Source organism: Excalfactoria chinensis, chromosome 2 (genome assembly GCF_039878825.1).
Source record: "Excalfactoria chinensis isolate bCotChi1 chromosome 2, bCotChi1.hap2, whole genome shotgun sequence".
Classification (NCBI taxonomy): Eukaryota; Metazoa; Chordata; class Aves; order Galliformes; family Phasianidae; genus Excalfactoria; species Excalfactoria chinensis.
This window is the reverse complement of record NC_092826.1, coordinates 43217646-43241839: the sequence shown is the minus strand read 5'-3', so window position 1 is coordinate 43241839 and position 24194 is coordinate 43217646. Positions and strand designations below refer to the sequence as shown.

Below are 24194 nucleotides of genomic sequence, written 5' to 3'. Positions count from 1 at the left end.
GACTTCATCATTTTGTTCCTTGTTTTTCTACCTGTGTTGGTTTGACTTGTGTTGGTTTGTTGTTTTTTAAATAGCTCAAGACTTGGATTTATGGCAGAATACATCAGATTCTCCAAAGTATTACATTATAGCATGCATTTTGACTGAATTCCGTATTGTAATTTTCCCTCACTTTCCTATTTCATTTTATGCGCACAGGTAACTGTGACAACAGGAAGAGTTTTTTGTTTTTATGTATTTTTTGGGTCTGAGCTATTCTGTGTTGGTGAAGTTTTAAGTTCTCAGTAGCAAGAGTTTTACTGTGGTGATTGTAGTTCAGTGCTGAGTCTGTATTACTGTTTTATGCCAGGACGGAGCTGAGTTGCACATTGATGGTGAAGCTCTGTTGAAATGAATGGGAAATTATCTATGTCTTTAGACAGTGGGATGGAGAAAATAATGTGATGGCTTGCCAGCCTATTTCCTTGCCCTGTGCTGTACCCCAGCAGATCTGGACTTCATTGGTAATGGTTTCTCCTGCTACTCCTTTTCTTGGCATTTGACCACTACTGTGGTTCTGTCATTCCACTTTAGCAGATGGATATGTGCTGGTAGAGGGAGATGGCTTTGCAAGTGGTATCAAAGGGATTTCTTAGTCTGGAAAAGCATAGTGTAGTAAGAGGTGTAATTTGAGAGAACAGGTTGTTTTAAGATGCAGCCTTGCAAAAATCTTTGATTTCTCTTCTACCACTGCCTTTTTTTTTCTTTTTTTGTCTCTGTTGGAGTGTATACTACAGTTCCATTGGAGCGTACTAGAATTAATCCTTGTTGTGCTTACAGTGCTTTTTATAAAGAACAGTAATTACCAGCCATTAATAAATTGTTTAACTGTGCATTTGTTTGCTTTTTGCAGTATTTTTAAAATGCTGTTTTTCTGTTATTCACTATGTATGTATGGTGTGAATGCAGAATAAATTAATGTTTCATATGCATGAGGGAAACACGTAAGCAGCAGCTGTGAAGTAAAGTGGTCCTTAAGGCAGCATTTCATGGAGTGGGTGTCAAGAGCCTTAATGTGCACTGAGATGTGCTGTACCAGATCCTTGCAATTGTATCAGTAGGACTTTAGTGACCTGTATCCACAGCCAGACAGGCAGTAGATACAAGAACTGAGCTGCTTGAAGTTCTGTTCTTCTGTGAATACGTGGTCCTTAAGCCCCCTCCTCTGACCTCGTAGTTGTTCTGTAGGAGGATGGGGGTAAAAGGCATCGTTTCTCTGCTGACTTCTCTGGTTGGCAAGAGGACCTCTCTGCTTTCTGTCTTTTGTACCTTCCTGAAGAAGGGAAAGGTCTCACCTGGCAGGATGAGCTGCATGCCACTTCCTCTTGGAAGTGTTCCCCCCTTGTTGGAGCACTGATGCATAAGGGGGTCACAGGAGTCTGCTGCAGCTTCCTAACCCTCTGAAGCTGCTGAAATAGGCGTCTGTGGCAGGGAAGAGTAAGGAGCATTGAGGAGACTGATCAAGAGGACTATTACCGTAATGGTATACAGAAGTGATGTTCTGATGTTTCTCTTTATTCAGAAAGAAAGTATTAAGTATTGTGCTTTATTATGCTTTCGTGAGCATTAGACTGCAGTCATTTTACAATATCTATCAAGTTATCTTTTGTCTTCATTCTGTATAAATTTTGATCCTCACTCAGATAAACTACCTTTATAGCAGTAAGTACTCCTGATGGATTTTACATATTTCTGCATAAAAGATGTACTCCAAAGGATTGACGTTACTTATAAATTTGTTTCTTCTAGTTCACTTTAGTGAATGTTTGAACAGATATTCTCATGTGAATTAGCAGTTGGAGTGTCTGTAGGTGAACAAAGGAACTTAATTTTCTAATACTGTATCTAGATTATAACATCAGTCTATCCTAAAATGCTTTCTTTAAATGTACAGGAGGAAAGAAGTATTTGAGTACTGAAATTGAACAACATCATTATAATGTAAACTTCAGTGAATTGTTGATATACCTGGAAAAAAAAAAAAAAAAAGATCCATACCTATGAATTACTGTTGCAGTTTTACTTTCCTTTTAGGAAGCAAAGATTGAACCAGAAGAATTTACAAAGAAACTGTACGTAGAACTCAAGTCTTCTCCACAGCCGTATTTAGTTCCTTTTCTCAAGGTAAGTGTCTGATTGTGGTTTTAAAGTATTTAGTTGGAAGGGGGGGGGAGTGGGAGGACCAGAAGAATTTTTTTAATTGCTTTCAAATTGTTATTTCCTCCAATCAGTTGAGGAAATGGTGCTTGACTTAGCTAATGCTTTGTGACTACTGCACTTGGAAAGATAAAGGTTTTTGAGGGGGACTTCAGAAGAATTACCTTCAGCTGTATTCTCAGGTTGGAGAGTTATAACTCTCCAGAAACTACTGGAGGCAAATCTTTTGGAAGCTGATACATCTTACAGTAGAGCAGTTACACTAAGTTGTCCTTTTACTTGCTCAGCAAAGCTGTAGTTGTTTTGAATTCTAATACAGAAGAGTGACAACAGAAGCTGTTTTGTGGTATTTAAGCAAACAGTATTCAGTACAGGCACAATGGTGAATCAAGGAAGAATAGTTAAGTGGTAAAGGTGGAAGTTTGCTGGACTTTTTCTGCTTTCTTAATATTTGACAGTGCATACAAAAAAGATTGGTAATGTACTTTGGGTGACTAGTACTGATCTGTTCAAGTATGGGATGAGTATTTCTATTATAGTGGCAGCCTTCAAATGCTTGGATAGTAAGATTGCTAGACTAGAAGACTAGTGGAAGCTAGTAGAACAGTTGGAAGGAGTCCAGAGGAAGGCCATGAGGATGATCAAATGGCTGGAGCACCACTCATAGGAAAAAAGGCTAAGTGAGCTGGGTTTGTTCATTCTTGAGAAGGCTCCAGGGAGGCCTCATGGCCTTCGAGTACTTAAAGAGAGCTTATAAACAGGAGGAAGACTGACTTATTACATAGATAGATGGTGAGATAGATGCAGAGAGCACCTCTCTGCATCTGTCACCATAGATAGATGCAGAGAGCACCTCTCTGCATCTGTCACCATAGATGCAGAGAGGTGCTGGCACAGCTGCCCAGAGAAGCTGTGGTGCCCCATCCCTGGAGGTGCCCCAGGTTGGATGGGGCCCTGGGCAGCTGGGTTGTTGTGGCAGCCCTGTCCACAGCATGGGGTGGGACTGGGTGAACTTTGGGGTCCCTTCCAACCTAAGTCAATCTATGATTCCTAAGATCTCCTTGAGAGCAGCCCTGCAGAGAAGGGCCTGGGGGTCCTGGTGGATGAGAAGCTGGATATGTGCTGGCAATGTGTGCTTGCAGCCTGGAAGGCCTACTGTGCTCTGGGCTGCATTAAAAAAGGGGTGACTAACAGGGAGAGAGAGATGATTGCCCCCCTCTACTTGGCACTTGTGAGGCTCCATCTGGATTACTGAGTCCAGGCCTGGAGCACCCAGTACAAGGACGTGGAGCTCTTGGAGTGGATCCAGAGGAGGACTACTAAGATGGTCAGAGGACTGGAGCACCTCTCCTGTGAGGAAAGGCTGAGGGAACTGGGATTGTTTAGCTTGGAAAAGAGAAGGCTCTGGGGAGGGAGACCTCACTGCGGCCTTCCAGTACTTGAAGGGAGCATATAAACAGGAGGGGGCACAGCTGTTTACAAGGGCGGATAGTGATAGGACAAGGGGAAATGGTTTCAAACTGGGACAGGGGAGGTTTAGGTTAGATATAAGGAGGAAGTTTTTCACACAGAGGTTGGTGATGCACTGAAACAGGTTCCCCATGGAGGCTGTGGATGCCCCATCCCTGGAGGCATTCAAGGCCAGGCTGGATGTGGCTCTGAGCAGCCTGGTCTGGTGGTTGGTGACCACGCATATGGCAGGGGGGTTGAAAACAGATGATCTTTGTGGTCATTTTCAACCAGAACATTCTGTGGTTCTCTGCTAGATTTAATAACATTGGTTTTAGTCTTTAAATTCTGTCTAAATTCCTGGTATTTTTTAAATGCCCTTCTAAAAACTCAAGGGAAAAAAAAAAAAAAAAAAAGCAGGTCTTCCTGCACCCTATTTTGTTATTATGACATATTGTGGTTCAGAGTTTTTCATGTTAACTTTCTAGAATAATATGTGCAACAACTGCAGCACAGAGTGCTCTGTTACTTTTGGACAGCTTTATCCTGGCTGCAGAATGACCAGGCTGTGCATGCAAGGTCAGCACAACTAACAAAGCTTTTCTTTGAGCTCTTGTAGCTGCCAGGGCAAGTTTGGCTTCATAAGTAGTGTGACTGCCTTCTGCAGGGTCTTGGCTAAGAATCCCTGCTCGACATGTGCTGAGTTCCCAGGGCAGTGTGGAGGAATCTCAGTATCACTGCAGAGCTCCAGCCTGCATTTGGCACACCCAGAACTCAAACTGGAGGTAGCAAGCTCCCTGGGCATAGCTCATGCCTAGGAACCAAGGAGTTGCTGCATTGCATTTGCTAACACTTCTACAACCCTTTAAGTTCTTCGGGCATTTGTTAGTTTACACATAGCTCTGTCCTCATGTGTTGATGTAAATGCTTATCCCAAGTTAATAAGCTGTCCCACAATGTAGGGGACAGATCAGTTTGGTGTAAGGACCTCAGAGTGGTTCCATGGAACTAAAATTGACCTATGTCAGGCCTGGGATGGTGTCACACAGAACTGCTGTGTGCTGTCAGGTATCACATAGGCTTTTCTGCTTTTGGCTGTGTCCTCACCCCTGTAATCCATAATGAGATACTCTGTACCAGTTGTTTACTATGTTAACAATGAAATACTGTGACCTCAGCAGCACTGTTCAAGCACTATCGTGGTTGAATTTAGCTGACTTTGTAGCATTACCCCGTTGATTTTTTCTGACACACCTTAAGGCTGTGTAGCCAGCACAGACCAGGCTTGCTTGGCACATACTGTAGGCAGCTGCTATGGGAATGAGTGCCAAATGGCAGCTGACTTCACAGGCACTTCTCTTCACTGCTGGCCTTGTTTGGGGGGAAACACTTGTGTCTCAAGTCTTGGAAGAAATTTGATAAGTGTTGTTGCCAACTCACTTTAGCTAGTAAAGTGGAATTTTAGGTAAGGTTCTCTGTAGAGTTGTCCCTTATCTTTTGGACTGCAGCTTTTGATGCTGCTATTGCATGTATTTTTGTTTCGCTCATTCCAACAGGTTGAAAAGAATATTGGCTTTGGCCGCAGTGCCACCTTTGATGTTCATATCTGTGCTGGATGCTTTTGGTGAATAAACTGCATCAGGGACACAAGGAAAGTTAAGCAGTTCTTTAAAAGATGAGGAAGCAAACATTAAGGATAGGAGTGCAGTAGAAAGCCCAGATGTACAAACAATTTGCTCACTCAGTGTATTAGCAAGACATCACGTTCCTATTGTATGAAGCCCAGAGCAACAGCACTGTGCTGGAGACATGCAAACTTCAAAAAATTGTCAGGGGAAAAAAGTTTTTGTGCGAATATACTGGTAGCTGCAGGAATGATTTCCCCTGATTCTGAGCCATAACAGATTGTAAATAGTCAAGGAGAAAATCTATGGAGGGCATGAAGATTATTCTGTCCATTAACCTTCTCAAACATAGCTGTACTAAAAATGAGATGTTGCCAGATATCTTTACTAATGTTCTCCTGTTGCAGAAAACTTAGCTGGCTTAAGCTCTGCTGCTGCAGCTATTCAGACATTAGTAAAGTGGTATCCCCCCCTAGCGTAGATACAGCTGTATTGGTATACAAGTGCTCGTATCTTCAGGACTTGCTTCTGATCTGATTGGATAATTTGTAGCTCTCTGTTGGAGAAGCTAAATGGAATAAACACAGCTGTTATGATATAGCAGACTGGTTTTTTGGCAAAACGAAAATTGTTGAGGTAGTAGAATAGTTCAACTGGTCTTATTCTGGAGCATAAATTCCACACTAAAACTTTCTAAATGAAAGGAACATAGAGACAAATGTCTCCAATAGATAGTGTTTGTACCAGGTACTGAAGACACAGTGACTGTTTTCTTTGTTCAACCTACATTGGTGATTCTTAACTAAAATCTATATCATTTCAAGAGCACTTGCGTTTTTTCTATGAATTCTAGCAAAATATTTTGTTTGGAATAACCAGATTATTTCCAGATGCTAAGAAATTGAATTGAAATGTGAGGGTTCAGTTGCTAATGTAATGTTTAGTATCGTTGAAGACTTTTCTGGTGTTATTACTGTTGTTTTTTTCCTTTTTGTCTTCTAGAAAAGCATGCTTGCCTTACGGCAGCTAATGCCAAATGCTCAGAGTTTTATCCAGCAGTGTATGCAGCAGCCTGCTCCAACCCAAGAAGCTGTCTCAACTTGTACCTCTGCAATAACTCCTTCCACAGCAGTGGCAACCTCACCTGTAGCAACCAATTCTCTTCCCGTTATAAAACCAGTGGCTGCCTCCACAACAGTCACAGCCACTACTGTTATAAAACCAGTCCTTTCCAGTGCATCAGTGACAGCCTCTCTGCAGGCTATGAAAACTGTTCCTGCTTCTGCAGTGGTGACGGCCTCTCTTCGTCCTGCACCTTCTGTTCTCACCACAACAATATCGACATCAGGGCTCACTGCTATCCAAACTGTAAAGCCAGTCTTCACCTCTGCAGTAGCAACGTCATCTCTCCAGTCTGTAAAGCCAGTGCTTGTCTCTACAGTAGCATCCTCAGCAGCAGCCCCTCTCCAGCCTTTGAAACCTGTCATGGGCACCCCCATCAGTATTAAAATCACACAGCCCAACTCCATCGTTACACAGCCAGTGGCTACTACTCAGCAGGTGGTTAAAGTGAAACAGTTGGTAAGATGAATTTCTCTCCTGTAACTGGGCTTCTTTGATTTGACTCTTAATATTTTGTCAGAGTGAAACCAATTTGCATCTTAGAGGTGTTCTTTTATCATGTGAAACTATACGGTCATGAGTTAAGCAGTTATGTGATAGTAGTGGATGTTGTGCAGTTGCTGAAAAGGTCAATCTAAAGCCAGACTGTGAGGTCTTTTGCAAGATGTACTGACCACCGTTCCACCAGACTGAGCATCCAGATTGAAATGTGAGAGAACATGTGTTTGGACTCCTGGCGTGCTTGCAGCTGTGCTAGCTTGGTATATGAAAGTAAAGGCAGGAAATGCTTGTGTCAGAAAAAGAAATTGATGATGGGGTCCTTTATGTTAATTACTATCAGATGCCTTGTGTGGGCTGTGGCTCTGCTGATCCCCAAGGATTCCAGTCTCCCTACCTTTATAGACCCTGCTCTGCACACTTTTCAGGACTAGATGACTTGATGATATGTAGTGAAAGGTATGTACTATCTCAAGGAGCTTTTCAGAGAATTTCTGACCTCCAGATTTACTAAGATATGTTAATCATAATGTTGTCCAAAGTTAACTTTTTTTTCTATTGGGCCTCAATATGTAATTCCTCCTCAGTTCCTCAATTGAGGAAATAAACTCATTTCCAGGAGGAATAAACATTCTTGGCATTCTTACAAATGCTAATTATAAATACCAGAAAATGTGGATCCACTTCTATATATCCAACAGAGCAGTGTTGTGAAATGTTAGGTTTTGAGGCAGTGAGTATGCTGTGTAAGTGGTCTAGCTGCATGGAATATTGGGAGAATAGTCTTCTTTTGGCAGATAACTCTTCACGTATAGGACTTCCTTGTAAAAATACATTCCTTCAAAGGGGAAATATTATACTTGCTCTGAATCTAAATTTGCTTACTACAGGTGTAGTAGTATAGTACTGTGTGAATTTCCATTGTAGTTTGATTATTGTATATATTTAATTTAACAGTATTCAGATTCGCTGAATTATTTTGTATTTGTTTTCTTCCTTTCAAAGTGTGTAAGGAAGATGTGGTATAAGCATTATTCTGAGAGCTTATTCTACCAGATTTTCACGTCTTCAGACTTAATTAAGAACAAAAAACACTGAACTGTACAGGGGAGGATCCTTTTTATGAATGCCTTTTTTTAAAAGCTAAGCAGTTATGTATGCACTAACAATCTTGGATAGTCGTAGCTGGAGCCAAATTGGAAAAAGAATTGTGGTACCTTTATTGTCTTCAAGGACTAAATTGGAAATTCCAGCCAGAAGAAAATGAGAGCTTCTTAGGCTGTACAAAGGCTGGAGAGCATTTGTTGGCTCCATGGCAAGCCATGTAATTCAGGGGAAAGATTGACCATCTGTACAAATAGATGAGGAAACGTAACTCTGCGCTGGGGAGTCAAGATGCTTTGTGAATACAATTCCATTGAACTCATGAAATGACTTCTGCCTCCTTCAGTACTGCGTGGCATCCTTAATGCAATTGCTTTTCTTTACTCTGTGTTATAAACACTGACTTACATATAAAGTATATTTTAGTCTAGTTTGGGTAGATCCCAAGCACAGCGGTCAAAATAATTTCCCTTCAAGAATGATGTTTAATTTTGGTCTTAAATGTAGTTGAAGGGCTTAGTTGACCACCGGCAGCTCAGCCAAATCAGGATGTTGGTGTTTGCTCAAGCAGCCAGTTAGCACAAGGAGCAAGTTGGTGGAAGTGGTTGCATCTTCTAGGACTTCCATGATGCCTTGTCTTTTAAAAGGAAGAGGGTCTGCCTGCTCCCTCAAGAAAACAAACCAGGATCTTGCCTCCCAAAAGAGGAGGGTCCTGCTGCCAACTGAAAGGAAGCACGTGCCAGCTGTGCAAATCTGTCCATACAGTGCTGCCAGCAATTTTTTTCCTTTCTAGCCCTCAGGGTTGTCTGATGCCATACATTCTCTCTGCATGTCCGTTTCTAATTTGTTTTTCTCGTGCTCAAGAAATGTTAAGGAAGCATCTTCTGTGCTTTCATGTGCCAGCTCTGTTCTAACATCACTGATGCTTCAGATTTCAACCCTGCAGTGGTTTCCTGTTACGACTGTGGTGGCAGTGATGCAGCATGCAGCTCTTTCTTTTCTGGAGCGTGATTGACGCAACTCTGTGTTTGTATGGTGGATTCCAAGGGGTCAGCTCTTATGGGCTGCTGTTGGGATCAGATTGTGTATCTGTGCTGTGTTCCCAGCGGCTGCACGCTCTGCAGGATACCCTCCCTGTGACTTCTTTCCTTAATGTGAACTAATTTAAGTGCATTTGCTTGAAAAGACTTTGCACCTGAGAAATAGTGTTTCTTTCAATAGCATTGCTTTGTCTTGCTAAAACATGGTAAATCGAAGTTTGTTACCAGCCGCTGTCTTCTAATGGTAAGAACACTTATATGAAACTACAGCTTAATGCATTCAGAGCAAGAGTTTCATGGTGCAGTCCCCACAGCCACCAGTAAGGTGTGCTCACTTGGCACTGCTGGTGGCTCAAGCCACTCAGGTCTCTCTCAGGCAGCTGTTTCTGAGCTGCCAGCTGGATGTTGCATTGCACTTTAAGTGTTGCTTGTTCTTTATTCTGATGTCTCTGTCAACTTCCATAAGGCATACTAACCTGAAGAAAAGAGACAGGAACTCTTTTTCTTATAGATACCTCTTATTGCAGAATTTTATTTTCTGGCATTAGATCCTTCTTGAAATTTCTAGTATTGTTGCCTTTTGTTTGGTCCAAGGACTTTCAGCTTTTGCTAGCCTAGCACCTAGAATGGCAGATAGAAGCAGCTTTACTGCCAGTACATCCTTTCTTGTTGATCTAGTCTCATCAGTCACTTGATTTATTTTTCCAGTCTCCACCTAGGCTATTGATTTAACGTTGCCCATCTGTTCTTTTGTCTGCCACACCTTAATTTCGAATGCTTATGCTTCCTCCTGTGCTGTTTCAGTTTTTTGTATGCTGAAGATGAAGCACCATGCTCACTGACAGTAGGGAAGATCTCTAGGTGCCTGTCAGTATGGACGCTGGCAGATCCTGTGAGTAGTCTGTCTGAGCTGCTTGGTCGTTCAGTAATCATCTGAACATATAAACTGTGCTCTTAACGTGTTTGACTTCCAGTGTAAAGAAGCTGGATCTTTTCTGAAAAGATCAAATCGTGTCTTGGTTAAAAACAAATAGAAGCAAAACATTAGTGTGTGTACTTGTTTGTGATGAAGTGCTGTGAGACCTTGTCCACAATCAGTGCCTGTATTCCTATGGTTGTTTCGTCTGCATTAAGACGTAGAGGAATATGCATCTTGTGTTTTTTTTTTTTTTCCTCAAGAATGCTGTTTTCTTTGTCTAGTTTTTAAACACCACCTTCAGCTCAGTTGTTCTACATTACCACTGTTTTGTCAATTCACAGTGCTATAAGCAGTGGAGGAGTTGGGGGGAGCGTACCTTGACATCTGCAGATGCAGAGCACGTCTTTTTGTGAACATGTGGTTCTTGTGCTCATGGTGTTCACTGATTAAATTTGAAGTTAGTTGGCAGAAGGAGACAGCCTGATTTCTATGTGCAATAAGTGTCAGTTCTTTACATTTAACTCTAAACTTGTGTAGTTTATTTAAATACAAGCACTGTTTGAGCATTCTTTAGGCTTTCTGAGATTAGACTTAAAAAGCGGAGAATGTATTTTCTTAACCGTTTTTCTGTTGGCTTCGTGCCTCTAACCCCAGTTAGGATTCAATCTGAAGATGGTAATTTTGGTAACTTTTAATCCTTGGTGAAAAGGTCTTTCTGCAACTTGTAATTAAGAGCTTTTGCAGAAGATATATATATCAAAGCTGCAGTCCACGTTCAGCTAGCTAGGAGCCTTAAAAATGAAGCTTTGGGAATATCACTATTGCTTTCTTGCATTTTAATGGTTACCTCTGAAGAGGAAGAATTAGTATTTACAGGCTGTGCCTTTAAGTCTGTGTTGTGATGACATCCTGCTGTCAGGTTGTGTTTCTTTCAAGAGCCTTCTTTAAACAATGTTATCAGCCCTTCATACCCTTCAGCAGTGTAAGGTTGTTTCTGCACAGAGGCTCTACTCAGTACAGGTGTTGCTAGTTAGTACTTCATGTTCCATCTAACTGGTGCATTCCATGTACTTTTGCTTAACACTTCAAAACTTGGCATCTCAATTTTGAATCGACCTTGCAGCCCCAGAAATGCATTAGTAGCTTCATAGTGTGCACTCTTCACTACAGGGAAAGAATTTCATGCGAGGCTTCTGTTTGTTTTGGTGATTTTTAATTTTTGTGAAACCAGATGTGTGTGATACCTACCGTTTTGAGCTTGTTGGCGGACAGTCTTGATATTCAGTTGGTAGCCTGTTAAGAACTACTTAGGAAAGCTTTTTAGTGTAGCAGACTGTGGAACTCAGCAAAGTTTTCCTGATATAGCTACAGAGAATAGGAATGAAACTCCTGTTAGAGCTTGCTGAATAAGCTTCAAGCTCAACGCTAGTCATTAAGATATTTTGTTTCTTGACTTTAAAGTTGAATGTAGCTTTTCCTTTGGGCATGCTGTTTGTTATAAACTGAGAGCTTCTGACAGAATGAACGTGTTGATATTATCTAGCTCTCTGTATATTTGTTTCACTCTTCTCACTCTTCATATTGGTTATTCCACTTGCAGGTAGTCCAGCAACCATCAGGAACCATTGTAAAGCAAGTATCCACACTTCCACAGTCCTCAACACTGACTCTTCAGACACCTGTTGAGAAGAGGATGCCGCTGAATACGCTTGTTCAAGCAAACCAATTTCCTGCTGGTATGGAGAAGGGAGAATACTACTGAGGTGTAAAAACAACTATGGGCTGTTGGTAGATTGCAAGGAAATAAGATGTTGTACATTGGAACATTGAGTTCTGTTTTAGGAATCCTGTTGATAAGCTCAGCACCACGGCCACTTCTGTTGCCTGTTAAGAACATGTCACTCCATAGCAATTTACTTTTTAAAATACTGTGATTGAAGTCCTTGCAATAAACTTTCTTTGAACTGTTGTGACCTTGAGAGCAGCTTCAAGAGACTTCTTCCTTCAGCAGATCCAGGTTGATGCATAATATAAGTTTTTGTCACAGCCAGCAAGTTTTCATTTAAACCTCTCACTAATCAGCAGAGAGGAGGGTGTTTGAGAGTGTAGGACTTTTGACCTTACAGAACATGTAGAATGTAACATTTTAGAGTGTCTGGTTTCCTAATTGTTATTGAATCTGTAGTACCTTTCTTAGAAATATGAACTGATAAACAGCATTAAAAGGCATTTTGCTTTCTTACTGTGGCATGTTCTTTGTTTTGTTTTAGGCTCTGTTCTGAAGCAAGTTACCCTGCCAGGAAATAAAATTCTGTCGCTTCAAGCATCTCCTGTTCAGAAAACTAAAATAAAAGAGAATGGAACAACATCCTTCAGGTAAAAATAAACAATGTAGTTTACTATAGGAAGGAACAAAAGAAACAGCACATACAGAGGATGGAACAGAGCCCGGATAAAAGTGGCTTTCTTTAGAGACTTACAATTGGTGTTTTCATTATATATTATAAATTGTCAAAGAGGAATCTAAAAACTCAGACCTTGTAGTAGATCTTATTCCTAATACAGGAAAACTGTCTCAGTGACTTAGGCTTTTCATTATGTTATTTCAATTGTGTAATTACACAAACAGTGCATATCAGTATTTATCAGTTTTTCATTTGTAGAGGGAGGCATATTGATCTTGATCCTGTGAGTACCACTAACTAATGTAAAGTTACCCTGTATGAAAAGCTCTCCGTAGTATTAAGTCAGTTATAACTACTACTTTTTACAGATAGCATTGAGCTGTAATTTGGACAGACTGGCAACCTGTTTAAAGCTGTGTGCTGTGTTACTATATCTTTTATTAGCTCTTCTTACAAGCTTGTTCCTATATGTAGAGGTGAAACACTTTGACTACACCTCTAATTGTGGCTTCTGGCATGTTCTCTAGGCTTTCAGATTTGAAGAATTCTTAAAGCTTCTAGTTCTGATAACTGATTAACTTTTAAAAAGGAAAAATGATATATATTTTTTTTGTAGCTCTAAAATCTAATGCTGAAATAGAAGTGCAGGCTGCCATAATTATGCATTATTAACCTTAAGACCTTAAGGCAAACTTGAAGTTAGTCTTCCAGACAAAAAGAGCCTGTCCCCCATCTACTTGAGACATGATATTTCTAACTAATGATAAGATCCCCTCTTTGCCTTCTCTAGGCTAAACATTCCCATGTCTCTCAACCTTTTTTCTTAAGGGAGATATTCCTTCATCATCTTCATAATCCAGTGGACTGTCTCTAGAAGATCTCTTTCATTCTTGAACCTGGGAGCCCAGAACTGGATGCAGTTCTCCAGATATGGCTTCAGAGTTACATTTTTGATTGCTAGAGATGAGAATGGGAAGGGGTGATTTTCTTGTTTCAATTTTGAAGACAGTTCCTAGAAAAATGAAGATTTCAGCATCACTGTGCATCACTTGTGCATCACTGGCAGCTGATTGTCCTATGGAATGAGCTGTAAGGAGCAGTCTTCTTTAAAAGCAAACATCAGGAGTTTTATGAATTGTTCTGCTTTTCTGGTAAAGTATCAGGGAATGGCTTAGGTTGGGAAGGGTGCTCAACGATCAAGTTCCAACTCTCCTGCTACAGCCAGGGTTGCCAACTTCTAGGTCAAGCACTAGATCAGATTTTCCAGGACTCCATCCAACCTGGCTTTTATCAGCTCCTGGGTTGGGGCATCCACAACCTTCCTGGGCAATCTGTTCCAGCACCTTACCACTCTCAGTACATCACAGAATTGTAGGGGTTAGAAAGGACCTCCAGAGATCGAGTCCAACCCCCCTGCCAAAGCAGGTTTCCTACACCAGGTTGCATAGGTAGACATCCAGCCTGTTCCAGTGCTCCATCACCCTCACCATAAAGAAGTTCTTGCGCACATTTGTTTGGAACTTTCTATGCTCCAGTTTCTGGCCATTTTCCCTTGTCCTGTCTCCACACACTGCTGAGAAGAGTCTGGCCTCGCCACTTTGTCCCCCACACCTCAGATATTTATAGGCCTGGATCAGGTCCCCTCTCAGTCTTCTTTTCCCAAGGCTAAACAGACCCAGTTCACTCAGCCTTTCTTCATAGAGGAGATGCTCCAGGCCCTTCACCATCTTTGTGGCCCTCTGGTGGATTCTTTCCAAGAGATCCCTGTCTGTTTTGTACTGAGGAGCCCAGAACTGGACACAGTATTCCAGATGAGGACTTACCAGGGCAGAGTAGAGGGGGAGGATCACCTCCCTTGACCTGCTGGACACTCTTTTTAATGCACCCCAGAATGCCATTGGCCTTTTTGGCCATGAAGGCACACTGCTGGCTTGTGGCCAACCTGTCATCCACCAGGTCACCCAGGTCCCTCTCTGCTCCTCTCCAGCAGGTCATCTCCCAGCCTGTACTGATGCATGCAATTATTCCTCCCTAGGTGCAAGACTCTACGCTTGCTTTTGTTAAACCTTATCCCCCTGACATCTCATCTAAATCTCCCTTCTGTTAGTTTAAAACCATTCTCCTTTATCCTGTTACTACCCATATAAAAAGTTGATTTCCTTCATGTTTATAAATTACCTTTAAGTATTGCAGCCTGTTTCTATAGGAGAGGTGTTACATCCCTTTGATCATTTTCATGGCTCTCCTATTGATGCTCTCCAAAAGCTCGGTATCTTTCCTTTGTTGGGGGCCCCAGACTTGGACATAGTACTCCAACTGGGGCCTCATGAGTACAAAGTAGAGGGGGACAGTTACCTCCCTCGCTCTTATAGCTACCCCTCTTCAGATGGAACCCGGGATACCATTGGCCTTCCAGGCTGAAAGCACACACTGCTGACTCGTTACATTTTCAATCAGTCAGAACCTCTAAGTCCTTCTCAGCAGGGTTACTCCCAAGGAGTTCTTCCAGTTTGTATACATACCTGGGATTACCTTGACCTAAGTGCAAAACTTTGCCCTTTGCTTTGTTGAACAACAAAACAAATACATACCTGGGGAAAAAAATAAGGTGCATATTCGCTTCTTAAAGTACTTGTGCATTTCTTGCATCTTGTTGTATTTGTTATTTTCAAAAATGGATACAGGTGATTTGAGAGTTTAGATTGGGAGGTTCCAGAAATCAGAACTGCTGGTTAAGTCAGGTAGCAGAGTGGTAAAATCTAGACAGCTGCTCCTCCTGCCAATGGTCATCAGGAGTGCTGGTGATTCTTGCTCTGCTGGAATTGTTCTGTCCCCTGTAGTTGTTGTAGTGCAAAGAAGTTTGGGTTAAGTAATACTTCCGTAGTTTTCACTTTTACTATTAAAACAAAACGAGTAAGTAGAAAATGGATTGTGAAGAAAACAAGTGCATTGTTCAAACACCAGAGGGTGCCACAGACTTACTTTTCAGCCACTACAGCCAAGTTTGTAAACGAGGTACATCTGCATTGCTTGAGCATCTTTTTCCAGTTGAGTATTCAATTTGAATGTCAAATATGACTCCATACAGGGTAACATTTACTGTTTGTCCCCACAACTTTAATCACTGGAGATTTGTAACAGCTAGGAGGGTGTTTCTTGTTGATTTCTGGCTGTGATATGAGCAAATGCAAAAAAAGCATTAATGGCTGTGGTAAAGATGATGGACTTTGTGGAGGTTTTGCTGAAGATGAAAGCAAGTCAGCATCTAACCAAACACCTCCATGTATGTTCTGGAATATTTTTCATTTATCACTTTAATTGAATGGTTTTAAGAGTTCTTTCTGAATACGTGATACCATGCTTAAAATGGTTGAGTTTTGTTAAAGTTACAAGGAATAATGAACAATAAAGAGTGCAGACTTCACTTGGCTTCTGAAAATTATGTTATTTGCTAGTGAGCACTATTGCTAGGGAAATTTTCTGGTGCATTCTTTGAGTTAAGTAAAATAAGTGCAGTGGTGTTTTTCTAAATGCAAAAGAATCTTTCATTAAAGATAGGGACTTAGTGCAGTCTTAAGTCTGGTGGTGAAGAAGCCAGAATTGGTCTTCAAAACCAGTATGGGTACAGATGGCTACTTTTGTATGAGTCCTCATATGTTTGCACTCATAAGAGAGATTGCATTGGAAATATAGAAGAAAATAGTAACTTGATATTGTGTGCTGAAACAAAATTACAGCTATTAAGTTTACTTGTTGCTTTCTTGGGTATTTGGAGTGTGTAGCCAGATTGAAAACTGAAATGGTACGATAGATTACGTGTGCTACAAGCATCCTAATGTAGACTTCATAAACAGGAATCCTTTTCTTAGTGTGATGAATCTGAGGCACAAGCCTAGTCAGGAAGCTATGTCTAGTTAAGACTTAATGAATGAAACTGATTTGAGAATCAGTTGGTCTCCTTTTCCCTAAACAAATTATGTAGAAGCTGTCTGGCACGCAAGTACACAAATAAAAGGCAGGAAGGGTAGGAGATGGCTGGATTCATTTCCTAGCCACGCTCCTCTTCATAATATTGCAGGAGAAATCTTGTACCATGGAATGCTAAAAGGAAAAGTCTATAGTTTAAGGAAAAACAAACATCAGCACTTGTATCTTTTTGAGCATCACTCAAACCTATCTCATTTTCCAATAGTTTATACCTATTGGTAATCAGAAAACAGCCTTCAAGAAATCAAATTTCATCTAGGAATAGGAAGTTTCTGACCTGCTCCTGGTTCAAGAGTTATTTAGGCCGTACAGTGCTTTCTGAAGGTGAGCTTCATCAGAGAACACCTTTGCAAAGACTCCTTTTTCCCAGATCAAAAGACGTTCAAATTGAGTGTTTCCAACAGCTTATCTGAATTAATACTGCAGGCTTCTATTCTGGATTGGTCCTAAACCCTCAAAGCGAACATTATAGCCTTTGTCACGGTGTCAGGCAAAAAGGCTTTCTCTTTATGATCTAAAGCTTTCTGAAAATAACTTGGATTGTTTCATTGCAAAACTTCTCCAAAAATTTCACATATGAGATTTATGAAGTATTTTAGCTTACAAGATCAATCTTAACGCTGAAACATGCAGACTATTTGCTTAATGTGAGCTTTACCGTGATGGCAGGGAGCTGTAGCTTTGCTAGCTCAAAACATGCCACAGTTGGATTTTTATTTTGAGCTTCTACAACAGAATCCAGCTTACAAGGGAATGCTGAGAACTAGAGCTCCGCCACTGTTCTTCAGAAGCGTGGAATTCTCCACACCAAATGCAGACGTGCTGTACAGTAGGGCTGATTTGTTGAGCATGATCTGGGTTGGTTGCAGCATACAGGCAAGAAGGGAACTCAGAAAAAAGAAGTAGAAATCCACTTCATGCTAATACACTTTTCCTGCGATCTTCAGTGTGTAGGACAGGCATCTATGTTAGAAAGTTGCCTTGCTTATAGTTTAATGCATCAATATTTAACTTTATTCTGCACTTATTGCTATTCAGAGAATTGGATTTTTATAACAAATTTCAATTAACTTGTGACTTTAAATTAGTAACAACAAGAGGAACCTTGACTTCTGAATACCAAAACTAATAAATACCACTGCTGTAAGATCAGTGGTGGAGGTGGGGAATCTGATGGGAATTTAAAACCCTCGTTTACCTCAGCCCTTTGTTTTCAAGGTTGTTCAAAATTTAAGTTTCTTCTAAGGAATTTGCATACATAGCAACTGAGTCAGTCAAACTAATGTTTGAGAAACTTGAATGAATTGTGAGGGCTTGTTACGAGGCACCAAAAACTTGTAGAATAGAGGTAGCATCTGAAATATATGAACATACTTGTTTATAGAATGGGCCTTTTCTTTGTATCCATTTTAAATGAAGCATAAAATGTTTTATTTCTCTTTAGTAGAGATGAAGATGACATAAATGATGTGACTTCCATGGCTGGAGTCAACATTAATGAAGAGAGTGCATGCATTCTGGCAACTAATTCAGAGCTCGTTGGTACTGCGATTCGCTCTTGTGCAGATGAACCTTTTCTGTTTCCAGAAGCACTTCGGAAGAAGATTTTGAGCATCGGTACGAACAAAACATGTAATTAATATGTGTAGATGTTGTGTGTCATTGTCTTTTTCATGAGCCAGCCTCTTATCTTTGAGGGAGTCAGAACTCTAAAATCTGTCAACTTCATTCATGTGTTTATGCTGTATTATACTGACTCCTTCTAGTAAAGAAGTAATCTTTCAATTTTTATTTATGTAGAAGTAGGCTGAAGTGCAATAGGGAAGAAGACAAACTGGTGCCACTTTTACGTATAAAAAGTTAGCTACTACTACTCTTACATTTAATGGAGCACATAAAAAACATAAAGGTATTAATTTCACATGCTGAAGTATGCTTTTTTATTCCTGCATCTCCTACTTTGCTTTATAAACATTTTCATTCCTTTGCCTGTTGGGGTGTATATATTCTGCTGACCGAGGTTGCAGATCCTGCCTTTGTGGTTAGGAAGAAATTTCATGCTGCTGATAGAATCATAGAATTGCTCAGGTTGGAAGAGACCTCAAAGATCATCAAGTCCAACCTCAACCTAACCATACTACCCTAACTCTAACAACCCATCACTGAATCATGTGCCTGAGCACCACATCTAGGCAGTTTTTAAACACACTCAGGGTTGGTGACTCAACCATCTATAAGCAAAGCAGGCCTTTGCTTATCACTCCCTCTATGGAAAACTCTTTCATTGGTTTTATACAAAAAAGAGATGTTAGTTATCTGTCTGTATGAGTGGATAATATTGTGGAATGTATGTCAAATGTGACAGAAAAGGGTTGTTTTTGGTTTGCTTTTTGTTTTAATATGTATCAATTTAACTGTTTTGCTGAAACTAACTAGACATTGTTTGGCAAGATATGTCAAGGCAGGGAGCGGAAGCATGCATTTGTATAGCACCACGTTGTTGTTTAAAGCAAACTGGATATTTTTCAATGCCTTGCTCCTGTTCTCTGCTTGGTAGCTTGCCATTCTGTAACAGTGAGTTTTGCAGCTCAGCATCTATAATATAAAGCCCCCAGTTTATACGTGCAGCCATGATTTTGTTGGAGTGGTCATGTTATATGGTCACAAAGTCTTCCTAATTCTATGTGCAACTTATTCCCAGTCCAAGCAATGCAACTAGCTTGTGAAAAGCATGTATCTTGCAAATTCTATATGCTACCTTCATGCACTCCACACTCCATGTAATCCACACTGGCAAAGATATGTCATTTGAACTACATAGGGTATGTGGTTCAGTGAAGGCAGTACTGTGTTACTAATTGAAAGGGGGAAATATATGTTGGAACTGGAGCATAGAAGCTTTTCTCATAATTTAGTAGAAGGTTATCTAGTTTTCCAGGAAATAGAGTTAAGAAAAAATAGATCTCTAAAAAAACACACATCATTACTTGTACAACTGTTCTGCAGTGTTCAGACAATTTAATTGAAGATGGAAAACATACATATGACTCTTTCAAGGCTTCCATGGTAGCTTTTGCACATTTATGATGTGAGTTATTACTAATGAGAAATGTTTTGATAGTGAGGGAAGGAATACTGTCACGGAGTACAACAACTTAGAAAATAAACACTTTTGTTCCTTGACTGAAAGCCCTCTTCTGTTCAGGAAGTGTGTGTGGAGGGTAGTTTTGAGGTTTGGAGGAATTTAATTCTGGTCTTAAACTGAAGTTTAATGTATCCTGATTGACTAGTGGTAAATTATGAAGGAAGCATTAAAAGGTGCTTGAGCAAAATGAGCTTTGCACTCAAATGAAATACAGTCTAATATTTACCCTCTGAATTCAAACAGGGAGAACATTTTGATCGTAGTCTGGGAAAACACTGTAGATTCTCCCTGTCGTGCTACTCTAACTGAAAATGTATAATAAAGGCAGATGAAATAGGTGATTAGTTTTTTACAGTGTACTGTTTATCCATTCTTAACACTCCACTTGGCAATAAATACCAAAGTGGATTTTGAATGCATACTATGTATTGCATCATAAAGTCTTAACAGCTATTGTAAATGCTATGAGGGGCAAGGAAAAGAGCTTCTGGTAGGTACTGTGCAGAAGGTGTGTGACACCACTGTCAGCCTCAGCCACAAGAAAGTGCTTTCCAGGTGTCCTGATGGATTGTGTTGCTCCAGCTGCATTGTGTAAACCACAGGCATGCTGCTCCATCACAGCCTGCAGGAAGGTGTGGAGGTGACATCTTACCCTAAGCATGGGGTCCAGGCAGCCTTAGAAGCAGCAGCTGAAATGCAGAGGAACAGCAGTACTTGAGGGGTGTCATCCAGAGGGAATGGGTTGAAGGCATGATGACCCCAGTTGGTCTAGACCTTTGTTTTTAATGCTTCTACCTTGGGATAGTCGGGTTGGTCAGCCACAGGCTTGTTGGTCTAGGTCTGTGAGAGGAAGCTTGGGTCTCATATGCTAGGAGAGCACTGCAAAAAACTTTCCCTATTCATTGAATAAATGTGATGAGTTGTTAACAAGCACGGTGTCAAGCAGGGCAAAATGTAATTCTCTATTTTTTTTAATTACTGAAATTAACAGAATATGGCACTAATTTCTACAGCTACCGCATCTTCCCATCCCTGAACATGAAGCTTGATTTGTGTTCTTATTAACTTCGTCCTATAAATGACCTTGCAAGGAGAGTGATTCTAGAGGCTAAGTGAAACAATGTCTATATTTTCTGAAGCTCCAGGCTAAGTTTTATTAATGTAGTGTCTAAGATCTTTGAAGTTGTGACTTTACCAGGAAAATCATAATCTCCAAACCTTTATTCATAATGGGTATGACTTCCAGGGGGAACAGAATACCTGCTGTGCTAATTATTTCAATTATCAGCTACTACTAAAACACGTAATGGATTTTCTCTGCTTCCACAGGTAAAAGGCATGACATTATGGAACTTAACTCTGATGTTGTGAACTTGATCTCCCATGCTACACAGGAGAGATTACGAGGGCTCCTAGAAAAACTAACTGTAATTGCTCAGCACAGAGTATCAACCCATAAGGTAAAGGAAATCATTAAGCAAGTTTTCTGCCAAAGTTTCCCTGCTTCGCCGCCTTGAAGCTAAACTTCTTCCAAGTATAGGTACATCGTATGCAATGTGTGATTTTTTTTTCAGTAGGCTGATTTTGTTTTAACTGTTTATACCCTCTAACTATTCCTTATACTTTCCATTCAATTTGCTAGATAAGCACTCTTAAAACCAAACGTAAATGCATCTCTAGTTTTCTATAGAAATGGTGGCTGTCCTCTAAAAATCTCCCTTTTACATGGTAAACATAAAGCTGTTGGCGGTTGGATTGATTTAGGCGCTTGCATTTGCTTATAGCATTTACTGTTGGTGGAACCATTGTACTGTCTCAGCAAAAGGCCTTGAGAATTTGAGTTTTTTATTTTCAGGGTTCCATGTGAGTAGAGACCCTTTGATGTTAATATTAGGAATTTTTGTACCTCCAGTGCTACTTAAACCCTCCTCCCTGTGGTATCAACTTCACTGAGTATGAAGGAGGTGGGATATCATTGAGCCAGTTTTTGTGGTGTTTGTGTGGTACAAATAGGAAGCAATAACTTACTAGTGATCACTAGCACTTTGAGACTTCTCCTTCTAAACAAAGGTACAAATCCTTTTCAAGTATCAAACCAGAACTTTATTTCAGTAAAACAAGGACAATCAACTGACAGGATAGGACTTATTTTTTAATAGAATGCTTTTTGTGGGCTTCTAAACAGGAGAGAAGCAATATTAAAGAGCACGAACTATTTGAAAACGTCCAAGTGTTTATAATGATGCCCAGAGCAGCTGGAGCATGCCATTTCTTGCCAGCCAAGTTTTTAAAAATTCAATGCAGAAGATGTGAACAGTTTCTATTAGAAGACTTTGTTCTGTGTTGTCTCCAAAGTAGGTGATCCAGTATATCTGTGAGCTGAAGTGAGGTGGAAGCTGAAGTCCTGAGGGGCTCTGGTAGGATTCAGTGCCTTGTAAACACCAAAGGTGGCAAGAGGGTGTTTTTGGACAGTGGGCTTGGAGAGGCTGACTTTCCTCAATGAAAACAAAGGGAAAGCTGGTAGGTTTGGTCTGGTTGAATTGCCAGAAGCAAAGATAAGATTGTATGACTGCAATAAACTTCTTCTCAAAAATAAATAAAAAAAAGAGACAGGAAAAAGCTGTACTGGTCATAATAATCTTAGAGGCAGAGGTGCCCTTTATCAATAGGAAGATGGTATTAAACTGCAGGTGAATGCCCTGGAAGATTGCATTTGTGATTATTGTCACATGATTAATGTTGCAAGTATGCTGACAGGCTTTTAGGAATCTGCATTCAAGAGCTGAACACTTCAGGGTCTTAGAGCACTGCTATGTATTTATATAGGCCTGTGTTCCATCTCCCCCAGTGCTTGCCACTACTATTTTTTGTCCCTCTAGGGTATTGGCTCTGATGTGAACTCCATGCAGTTCAGAAAATCGTCCAAGCACTAGATGAGGATTGGATAGTTGCCCCACAAGGCTTCTTATTGGCATATTTTCATTAGAAATAGAGAGTATCATGAGAGATGTGGTGGGATCAAGGCAACTATACTAGAGTAGAAGTTGTTGCAAAAGTTAGTAATTCATGAGTTAATACCAAGGAGACCTTTTCTATTGTGTTAGGCTCTTGCCTAGCAGTTTCCATCTGATGGCTAGCCCTTCAAAGAGGTTTGGCAGGGTAAAGGGTTTGTATCACAGCTTACTACTGTGCAGACTTTCCCACTTCTGTCATTTTTGCTTTTAAAAAAAAAAAGAAAAAAAGAAAAAGCCACACGCTTAATTGTAATTGGAAGTTACTAATTTAATTAGTATTGAACTGTCATGGTGATCTCTATCCAAAGCAGGAAGTAGCCTTTTAAACTGCTGTAAGCTGATGTCTGTTCTGCAGCTCTTATTGCAGTTCCTTGAGAAAGGCCTAGTAGGACAATAAAGACAATCCGCTAAATAGTTCCATTCCTCGACTCCTTCTCTTCTGTGATCTGGAGAGCTGCTGAGGTTTGAGTGTGCCTGTGACATCACATGATAGCCAAGACCAGAATTAACAGTGACAGCTAAACTATGAAGTGATTAAAAATGTTTTTGTTGTGGATTGGGTTTAGCACAATACCAGACAACTGTTCTGTTTCCTGTATTTGGAGCTATGGACTCCTGGCTTTGAGAGTTGTATGTTATTGTGAGCATGGCTTAATGACAACACTGCCTAGTGTGAGGTATCAATGAAGTATGGCAGCTAAGACCATCCTCTCAGTATGGCAATATCATGTTGCAGCTCTGTTAGTTAAAGGGGTTAGGTAAACTCTGCTGTAAGTGCTCCTAGATATGAAAAATGTCAGCATTCCCTTTCTTCTTTCCCTTGCTCCTTGCCCACCTCTAACCCAGCAAACTGCAGAGGGAAGTAACTCCTGAGAGGTTAAGAGACTCTTCTGCTCTTAATTTGGTTTAGGTGAAGCTGAAGCTCAGTTCCCGCAGAGTAGCTGATCCTTTGTAACCTCTTGAGTCCATAGTCTGTCCTCAGCAAGGCTTTTCAACATGAATTTAATTGTTCAGCTCTTGGAGGAGAACTGTTCTGTATGGGATTCTTCCAGCTACACTGCTAGAGGACTGAGTAGAATGTTGTTTCCACACACGTGTTTTTTTTTCTGTGCCTCTTGACATACAATACATTCTTGGTAATAAACTGGAAATACCTTAGATATCAAATTCATTTGAAAGTACATGACAGTGTAGAAAGAAGCTTGCAAATTGTGAACAAGATGTACAGCTTTCCTTTTAATTTGTTGTTGGATGTTCTCACATATTTCAGACATGCTCTGTATTGTGGTTACTTGCATTACATGTCACTAACTTAAATCCTCTGATTCTCTTCCTAATTACAACCTGTGTGTAACGTCAGTTTTTGCAGGGATCATGCTACTGTAGCTGGGGTCTTTCTGGCCTTATGTGAAGAAATTACCCATTTATATGAACAAAAACTAATCCAGCTTGCTTTCTCATAACAGTAGTGGTTAAAAGTTATTCGCAGGTACCCGGTGAAGCATTTTCTGTCTAAGCAGTTACTGTGCTAACAGATGACAGAGAGCAAGTTAGTAGAGTAGAAAGGACAAAATATAACTGCAGGTTCTTAAGAGACTTTAGACGTCTTAAGCATCTGTTATTGAATAAAAAATTGTGTTAAATAAATAAATTTTCCAGTTCTTGTCCCATATAGGTTTATGATACTGCA

The 24194-nt window shown here is 40.4% G+C and overlaps 1 protein-coding gene across 2 annotated transcripts in view; it reads left to right on the top strand.

The window, feature by feature from the left end:
• TAF4B (TATA-box binding protein associated factor 4b) overlaps positions 1-24194 on the top strand; it is a 71794-nt gene that overhangs the window by 20801 nt on the left and 26799 nt on the right. Inside the window, exons 6-11 of one of the 2 annotated variants that reach the window (XM_072328904.1) lie at positions 2074-2163; positions 6273-6851; positions 11554-11689; positions 12224-12329; positions 17793-17962; positions 20820-20950. In XM_072328904.1, the coding sequence (XP_072185005.1) occupies positions 2074-2163; positions 6273-6851; positions 11554-11689; positions 12224-12329; positions 17793-17962; positions 20820-20950 (1212 nt within the window). Of the gene's footprint in view, positions 1-2073; positions 2164-6272; positions 6852-11553; positions 11690-12223; positions 12330-17789; positions 17963-20819; positions 20951-24194 lie in introns of both variants that reach the window. The other variant, XM_072328903.1, reaches the window with a different exon arrangement.